The sequence below is a fragment of the Panthera uncia genome, chromosome A2 (assembly GCF_023721935.1).
Source record: "Panthera uncia isolate 11264 chromosome A2, Puncia_PCG_1.0, whole genome shotgun sequence".
Lineage (NCBI taxonomy): Eukaryota > Metazoa > Chordata > Mammalia > Carnivora > Felidae > Panthera > Panthera uncia.
In genome coordinates, this window is record NC_064816.1 from 149,182,674 (window position 1) to 149,192,361 (window position 9,688).

Below are 9,688 nucleotides of genomic sequence, written 5' to 3' on the forward strand. Positions count from 1 at the left end.
GGAAGTTCTAGATTTTATCTCCCAATTGCTCCCAGAATGCAGCTGCTGTACATTCAAATAAGTGCAACCCTTGCATTATAGGTTAGATCACAAGAGTTTCCATTTACACAACGAGACCTTAACCGTCTTGATGTCATCTGTGGCTTAGCCGTCAAAGAGAAGACAAGAGGTACCAGTTCTTTGAATTACTGGCTCTGTCCACCCTCTCAATAAGAAAAGGTCGGTTTGAGGCTCCCCAAAATGAGATAGACTTTTCCTGGATAGTCTTACATTTGGAGGGTGTAGATCTCCTTCACCGGACTCACTGAGTTCTGTACTACCTTCTACTCCCCCCCACCCCCCAGTTTCCCTCCTTCCCCAACCTCTGACAATCAAACACTTCCTTGAACTCCAACCTAAAGGAGAATTTCGAATCACTTGTACACCCTGATCTTTAACGTTTGGTGTTTTACTTCCCCTGTCGATCAAAAATACATAAACACAAGTGCTTAAAAACATAGTTTTTTTTTAAACCTATTCAAATCTAGTATTTGCAAGAGAAAAAAACTGGTGACAAACTACACATGTATCACAGAGGGACAGTTAAGTAAATTATGGCGAATATACACAACTGCATACTACACAGCAGTTAAGGAGGGAGGTACATTTTTGTACACATAGAGAAAGACACAAATGAAATATAATAGAATTAAAAAAGCTGCACATCATTTGCATAACATAACCCCATTTAAAAATTAGATGCATATATATTTATATATTCATACATCTATATACTAAAATACTTTATTTTATTTATTTATAAGTTTATTTTGGGAGAGAGAGAACACACACACATGAGCTGGGGAGGGGCAGAGAGAGACAGAGAGGGAAAGACAGAATTCCAAGCAGGCTCCACGCCATCAGTGCAGAGCCTGACACAGGGCTCAAACCCACAAACCATGAGATCATGACCTGAGCCGATATCGAGGGTCAGACGCCTAACCAACTCAGCCACCCAGGCGCTCCTAAACATAAGTATCTTAAATGTAATTATGTAGACAAAAGGCTTACACTAAGTCTTAAAATAGGGGAGGAGAAAGATAACCCATTCACTTTATCTTATACACTTGGTGTGTTAATCACATCAAGTATGTGTAACTTAACTAATTATTGTCACTCTCTGGTTTTAAATGATATGAAGGTTTACAGAGTTAAACAAAAGAAAACCAAAGACCTTTAATTAATGGTAATTACAATTTAGACATCTGTGACCATCTCCATAACTTGCTCTCGTTAGTGATTACTTTGGCAGAGAAGCCACTGGCATAGCCAGGATTTTTAACACTATTCTTTTGGGTCACAAACCTATTCGAAAAAAATAAAAGCTATGGCTCCTCTTCCTGAAAAATGTACATTCACATACTGACACTGAACTGTTTATACAGTTGTAAGAAACTCACATGCCTCTCTGAAGCCAGTCCGTAGGCCCAGGCCGGAAACTCTGGCCCTAGACTCTGAACCAATCAAGGAAAACAAACATTCTCCTAACCCCTTTGAAACTGAGAAAAGAGTAATGTTGAGACTAGGGACTTTAATATCACAAAAGTCACGTGGAAACCACTGTGGAAACCTCAGTAGACCTGAGGGAGCCAACACGAGGCACGTATCAATTCTAGGTTTCTGTTTAAGGATTAAGGGGAAGGGGACAGACCGGAATGTAAAGGTTGTGAGGCAACGTCAAGGGTTTTATAGTCACAGGATCTGAAATAACTCCATAATAGGCTGCACGTGATGTTGTGATTTAAATTTAAATCGTGCTTCCCCTCTTTCACAAGCCTGGATATGATCTGTGTAAAAGGCTATTAAGCATTATCACTTTAAATAGATGTCAGGCAGCGAGCAGGAAATGATCTCAATTAGCATGATTCAAAGCTGGATCATACTTTTGACTCTCTTTGAGCCACAGATAAGTCAAACACTTTCCATTAACTTTAAAAAATCAAGAAGCCCAGTCCTGGTGCCCCCAGAGAGGCCAAGCCATGGTTATGGGTCCCTCTGGTAGCCCTAGGGTAGAGAGAGAGATGCAAACAACCTAAGAAAAAAACCCGAGTTTGAAAATCAGAAGAGATGAGGTAAAAGAGAAAGAGAAGCAGCAGCTGTACAGCAGAAGGAACCCAGCACCAGGCTTAGTGTATCTCAGAGTTTCTGGACAGAGATCAACAGTGAATATATTTTTAAAAGGTGACCCCAGTACACATACAGGACACAATAGTTCGTGAAACTGCACTTACTTATTCCTGTTGCTAACAACATGCCGATATTTTCTATTTCATTTATAAAAAATTTAAAAAAAAAGGTAAAAATCTGAGAATGGGGTTGCAACCCGAAATTCGAAAACATTGCTTTCGATAATGTCACGTGACCAGGTAACTCTCTCCAATTGTCTTTGGTCACAACAAGTTTCCGTACCTTGGGAAGACTCGAGAACGTAATTCCTGAACAAAAGTCCTGGTCCCAGCCTGCACTGGTTTGGAGCCATCGTCAATTTCGGTGTAGTCATGCCTGTGCCAGTTCCTCCTCTTTTTCACTGGATTTTCAGATTAGAAAAAGAAAACAGTTTTGGTAACTGGTGATACCATGCACTTTCTAAAAGTTATATTCTATATAATTAGAAATAACAACTGTTTAAGTACAAACACACCTGCTTTTTAATGCATTTCCACGCTGAAGAGGTAAATTTTACTTTGTGTAATGCTGCAATTATAGGCAATTAACTGTGGATTTTTAAAAATCTTTTTATTTCAAAAAAATTTTTAATGAAAGCAACAAATTCAAATTAGCAGGGAGTCCATTATAATAGCCACATTTACACATACTATAAAATATCACAATTATTTTAAATCATGATTTTCACTAGACCATTACGTCATAATATGGTTTTTACGGATCATCCAAGTCATCCTCTCAGGATAGGACCTTTGATCCCACATCGGAAATTTATTCCAACAGCACAGCTCCCTTCTCTTTTATGTCAAGATCTATTCCCCAAATAAGCATGCTTACACTGCCACAAAAGAAGAGCAGGTGGCTACATCATAATTAAAGGAAAACAAGAGGAATGACAGAACAAATAACTTTATGATTAGTTCTAACGCCAAGATCCTGTGATGCTACAGCTCTGGGCGGCTACGATCTTCAAGAGTCACGGCAATCAAAATCAGTAGACTTGGATTTGACTCCTAGTTCAGCCATGACTTACTCCACGACCTTGGGCAAGTCACGGAACATGACTGGGTCCAGTTTTCTCAAGTGGAAATGAAGGCAGGAGGGCTGTGTTTCAAACTGTGTCAAGAAACCCTTGATAAAGCAGAAGATGGAGAAGAGGCCGAAAAGGGAACTCCAGACCTCATTCTGCTTCCACCAGGGCAGCACCACATACACCCCTTTTGTTGCTATCGGTGTAAGATGTCAATTTTTTATCTTTTTTTTTTTAAGTTCGAAAATCACTCTTAAGCCTAAAACCTTCATGATTCTGGGAAATGTACTGAAGTCTGCAACCAGCTTAGAATGCATCAAAAAAAAAAAAAAAAAAGTGGATACACAAATAGACAGTGGGATAGTTACACAGACCGCAGTAAAGCAAATAACGTAAAATGTTAACAGAGTCCTAGATGGTGAGTTTGGAGGTACTTCCTGCAAAATTCTTTCAACTTTTCCTGTATGTTAGAACAATGTCATAATAAAACATGGGGCGGGGGCAACTCTATGAATCTAAGTTATTTTAAACCTGCACCTTACAAAGATCATAATAATAAAATAATACTGGATCTTCATATGGATAAGAAGTCACACTAAATACCCAATAGGGGGGGGAAATAAGCCTTATTCATATCTAAGAGTTTAAAACAAGATTCCCAAGTAATTCATGGCAGTCAGACCCTCAACATGGAGAAGAGTAAATCCCATTTTTTAAAAGTCTCATGAGAAAAACTGAGGATCTTAAAGCAACCTTCCTAGAAAATACCATTTCCTAGTATCCTTCGTGTGTTATTTTTTTCTCATTTAAATCACTTGTAAAATTCAAGGGTGTTTCATTTCAGGCTTCTGTTCTACATATATATAGATTCATAACCCCATTTTATTTTCAACTGGGATCATGATATTCATCCTGCTTACCTTTCTTATTCTATCAGGAGCATTTTCTCATTAAATATTCAAAAGCAATTTAAAGGCAGCCTAGAATTTTAAGACGTAGATGTAGATGCATCATTTTATAATCCTTTTTTTGATTCTTAAGCACTTAGCTCATTCTGAATCTTTCTTCAAACAAAGTTAAGATTAATATTCATATACATCAATCTGTTTCCCTCATTAATTCCTCAGGATAAATTCTTAGAAATGCTAGAAGAAAGATTCAATATTATGAAGATACTTGCTACATACTGCAAAACTGCCTCCAGAAAAGTGGTAGGTAACTCATACTCTTACCAGAAAATCAGTAGGTGACTCATATTCTTACCAGTGTACATATAAGCAGCAGCCATTTCAAAACCCTGGATCAACAGTGAGCATCATCATTTAAAAAAAGAAAAAGAAAAGGCTGCCCATCTGATAAGTAAACTATGGTATTACACTGTTTTAATCTTCATTTCGGCAAAACAGATTAGAATTAGAACAGATTTGGGACTGGACAGCTATGGGCTCAAACCCCAGCTCTACCAAACAGCTACGTGAAAGAGCTGGTTAGATAATATTTTTCTCACATCAAGGTGTTACAAATATCAAAGGAAATGACAGAGGTCAAGTACTTCTTAGCACAGTGTCCGGGGCATCCCATGAGCTGCCAATTACTTCTCTTTCCTTTTAAATAAGCAGTCTTGCATGATGTTAACAGAATGCTATAAATGTCCTGTTAGGCCAACAGGCTTAACACATAAAATCAGCCACTGCAAGAAGGTGGCTGAATATCTGAGGGGAAGGAATATTCTAGCAGTGGTCCTAGGGAGAGAAAATGTTGAGTTTGGCTTCCATGTGCCTGAGGAGCACTGAGGTATGTATTTAAGTATCGGGCTTTTTTGATACTTGCCCTTGAATAGAGTTCCTGATTCCCATTAAAAGGGTCAAGTCTAAATTCACTATACCAAGTGGGTATTATACTGACTAATAGTATCTATAATAAGAATTCCCAGGGAATTCTGAGAAGACAGAAGCCCTAGGTAGCCAGCAAGAGAGGCTTAACAGCAGAGGGAAAGAGGCCAAAAGCGATGACCCAAGTTGAGGGTGGAGGGTGAGGGGGTGGGGAAAATGAGCCTTAGATCAAGATAAAAACAAATTACTGGATCTTGGGCATTTTCCCTGTGGGTATTCAGAGCTGGACTCTTGCCCAGAAGATAACCAATGCCTGACCTTATGTTATTCAAGGATGAGAAGCATATAGGCCAGGGCCAGGCAGTAGTCAAGCTTCTCTCTGAAGCATCGTTATTCAAAGTGCAGGTCGTGATCCATTATGGATTGTGAAATCAATTTAGTGAGGATGACAAGCTTTTTAAAAAATTAAATCACATAGGAAAAACAGAAAATAGAGTGCATCAAATATCATAGTAACCCACTGGTATTTCATAGAAATTAAAATCAAATTATTTCATTTTGGGATTACATACTTGAATTCTGAACTAAAACTGTTATAAATTTTAGTTCCGTTTCCTTTCTTGAAATAACAACCCAGTATTGGTTACTCCCTCTAAGAATTATACTTGGTCAATAATTATTACAAGTTATATGCCACATACTTCACGGCTATACAAAATAAGAACTTTTAAAAACATTTATGACCATAAACTGGTCAATTACACTAACAATTCTACCAATTTGTTAACCTCAAATTTTATACTGTGTAACTAATAAATGGATAACCTGTAGATTACAAGGAAATATTTTAATGTATTCTTACAGCTTAAATTTCTCAATCTCTTACAAAGAGACTAGATAAATTACTAATATTTCTAACAGATAAGCAGTCAGTTGCTAGTAAGTTTCTCTTAAGTAATTACTTGCCCACAACTTCAGAAAAAAATTTCTATGAAGAAAAAAATACTAGGAAAAAAGCTGCATTTAAAAAGGTTGGATAGGTTACCTACATCTCACTCAAGTGTGTATCAAAGTATGTTCAGGTAAAGTTTTCTTCCTATTGCAAAATGATTAAGCCTGGTTTTTCCCTCTAGTCTCATGAACACAAAAATGCTAGTTTGTAGTCTACATTTTTTACAAAAGAAAGTTATAACATCCTTCAAAACCTTTTAAACGTTATCCCTACTTTCCATCTGCACAATGACCATTAACATTCCAGTCTATTCTTCTGAAGCATCTGTAAAATATCGTTTTGTGTGTGACGCTGGTACACCCCAGAGGATGTGTGAACTTCCCTGCCTGTGTCCTGCCCCTGGGGCAGAAGAGTGCAGGCAGACACTTGGTCTGGCTTCGGTCTTCCTCAGAATGGGACTGGACGGGGTGTGGTTTCAAGTTGGGCAGGACTCTAGGCCATACTCAAACTGATGACCAAATTCAGAAAACGTAAGTAATATTTTAGCATATTGATGCCCTAATTTTCTCCTAAAAATATAATGCATGTGTGTGCATTAAAGTCTGTCCCAAATATTACTGAAAGGTTTTTAAAATTTATTTATAAAGAGATAAAAGCAGTTGATATCAGTTTCTAGAATTAGCAAATTTTTCACATTTCTCAAATTGAAAACTTTGAATGTATGTCCTTGAGTTTGGGGGCTTTGCACTGGCAATTAAGAATAATATTTTTTCATTTAATCTTTTTGACTTATGAAATAAGTTATTCAATAGTTCAGACAGAAAGTGCATTCTCATTATCTTCAGAAAAATATCCCCTACAGTTCTTAGTGGATGTAACATAACTAGTGAAAGTATTATTAAAATATTGTCATGTACACATTAAATTCTTTTTATTTTTTAATGTTTATTTATTTTCAGAGAGAGAGAAAACAAAAAAACATGCAAGCGTGAGGGGAGGAGGGGCAGAGAGAGGGGGAAAGAGAGAGAATCTCAAGCAGGCTCTAAGCTGTCAGTGCAGAGCCCGACACAAGGCTCGATCCCATGAACCATGAGATCATGACCTGGCCAAAATCAAGAGTCGGACACTCAACTGACTGAGCCACCCAGGCACCCTGTACACATTAAATTCTAAACTTCAGTTTTTATTTAAGCTTCTAGTACTTACTCAAGGAGGAACCATGTAGAACTGCACAGTTGGGACAGTGATAAAGGTCAATGTCAACAGCATGATGTTCTTCTACACCAACACAGCTAAGATAAAGAAAAATAGAATCAATATGTAAATAAGTTGAAAATATTTACTTAACTGTAATAGATGGTTAGAATTTAGCTGCGAAGTGTACAACAACTTCACCAACAAATTTTGTAGATTCCAGAAACATATGTACAAATTTTATTCTCTTCCCTACACACGTGCTAAATAATTATGGGGCAAAAATATGCCCAAATACATGGGAAATGATTCACTATTAACAGCAGAGACATCAGAAATAATATAATTATAAGCCATAAGAGCTCAACCATTATGTAAATGTCACCTAGTGTGGATTCAATGTTTGTGTCCCCCCAAAGTTCACATGCCAAAGCTTTAACCCCTCCACGTGGCTGTATTTGGAGACAGGGCCTCTAAGAAGTAATAAAGACTGAATGGGGTCATAAGGGTGGGGCTTTGATGCAACAGGATCAGTGTCCTTAGAAGAGACTAGAGAGCTCTCATGCTCTCTTTCTCTTCTCTTCCTCTTCCCTCCCTCCTATATCCTAGCATTCTATTAACCTAGCACTTAGCAGTCAGTTAAAAATATGTTTCAAGAAGGAGGGGGGAGAATGATTTGTAGTGAACCAAAACCTGAGAGTTCACCTCCAGCTAACCCACAGCACAGGAAATGCAAAGGACATACTTCTGGAAAATGGGAGATGATCACAGAGAGGTCTGGATGCAAGAAAAAAGTGAAAAGCTAAAAAACGTAATAAATATATGGGTAAATTTACATGGAGACTCACTACCGAAAATAATGTCATGTGAGATTTAAAAATATAGAGAGAACTAAAACACATAACAACAGCACTTGAGTAAGGAAAGGACAAAAGGAGTTACAGGCTCTTCAGGCACTTATCCTGGAAGGACAGGAAAGGTGATGATTAACATCACCTTAAGTTGAGAATGCCTATTAGAATTTCTTGAGAGATGACTAAAGGAACGGAAATAGAAAGTATAGCTTCCAGGGGCCCCTGGGTGGCTCAGTGGGTTAAGTGATTTCGGCTCAGGTCATGATTTTGCAGTTTGTGAGTTTGAGCCCCGCGTCGGGCTCTGTGCTGACAGCTCAGGGCCTGGAGCCTGCTTTGGCTTCTGTGTCTCCCTCCCCTCAGCTCCTCCCCTGCTCACACTCTGTCTCTCTCTCAAAATAAATAAAGATTAAAAAAAAAATTTTTTTAAAGAAAGTATAGCTTCCACACTAGTACCGAAGCAGAAATAGAATTTATAAGAATTTATTTTTAAAAAATCAATTCAAAAACAGGAGGGGGAAAAAAAAGAGGAAAAGAAATAGAGACAGCAAAATAAGATGGAGGTATAAATTAAAATATATGACCTCTGTCATTACATTATATGAAAATGGATTAACCTGTTCCAATTAAAAGCTACAGATTACCTGGCTGGACTTCCCTAGTTACAGGAGACATACATAAAACAGGAATACAGAAAGATTGAAAGTAATAGGATGGACACATAAATACCATGAAAATAGTAATCAAAAGAAAGTACACTATATTAAAATTAAGCAACACAAAATCTAAAGTAAAAAATATGCGATAAAGCCTAAAACTTTCAGTTCCCCAGGAGGACAATAACAGGAACAACTAACTGTACTGGGAGATTTTGACACCTCTGTCAGTATCTGATGGAATAAGCAGGTCAAACAAGAATCTAAATACACAAGATTTGAACTGCAGGATTAAAAAAAAAAAACATGAACTAATGGACATTTATGGAATACTCTACCCAACCTCTCTAGGACACACATTCCTTCAAGCATACATGGACCATTGGTAACAAGCTACCATACACTGGACCACAGTCAAATTCTGAAGGTCTGAAATTAGGAACTCTCTAGCTACAGTTCAATTAAGCTAGAAATCAATGACAGAAAGCTAAATGGAAAATCTTCATGTGCTTAGAAATTAAGAAATAAACTGCTAAGTAACCCATAAGTCAACAGATAACGAAACACTGAAATTATCTGGAAGTGAGCACTAACGAAAATGCTACATAACAAAATTTGTGGGATGCAGAATTTATAAACAGAATACACAGGTTTTTTTTTTAAATATCCCTTACAAAGTAAAGTGTTTTTATTTCTTTTTAATTTTTTTTTAATGTGTATTTATTTTTGAGACAGAGAGAGACAGAGCATGAATGGGGGAGGGTCAGAGAGAGAGGGAGACACAGAATCCGAAACAGGCTTCAGGCTCTGAGCAGTCAGCACAGAGCCTGACGCGGGGCTCGAACTCACGGACTGCAAGATCATGACCTGAGCCGAAGTTGGATGCTCAACCGACTGAGCCACCCAAGTGCCCCAGAAATATACAGTTTTAAGTGCATGCATTAGAAAAGGCTGAAATCAATACACTA

The 9,688-nt window shown here is 37.7% G+C and overlaps 1 protein-coding gene across 2 annotated transcripts in view; it reads right to left on the reverse strand.

Moving 5' to 3' along the window:
* KDM7A (lysine demethylase 7A) overlaps positions 1-9,299 on the reverse strand; it is a 44,136-nt gene extending 34,837 nt beyond the window's left edge. For both annotated transcript variants that reach the window (XM_049643042.1, XM_049643039.1), the window contains exons 1-2: positions 7,226-9,299; positions 2,449-2,566 (exon numbers count right to left, since the gene is read on the reverse strand). In XM_049643042.1, the coding sequence (XP_049498999.1) occupies positions 2,449-2,566; position 7,226 (119 nt within the window). In that variant the 5' untranslated portion in view covers positions 7,227-9,299. The remainder of the gene's footprint in view (positions 1-2,448; positions 2,567-7,225) is intronic.
* Between the last annotated feature and the right edge of the window lie 389 nt (positions 9,300-9,688).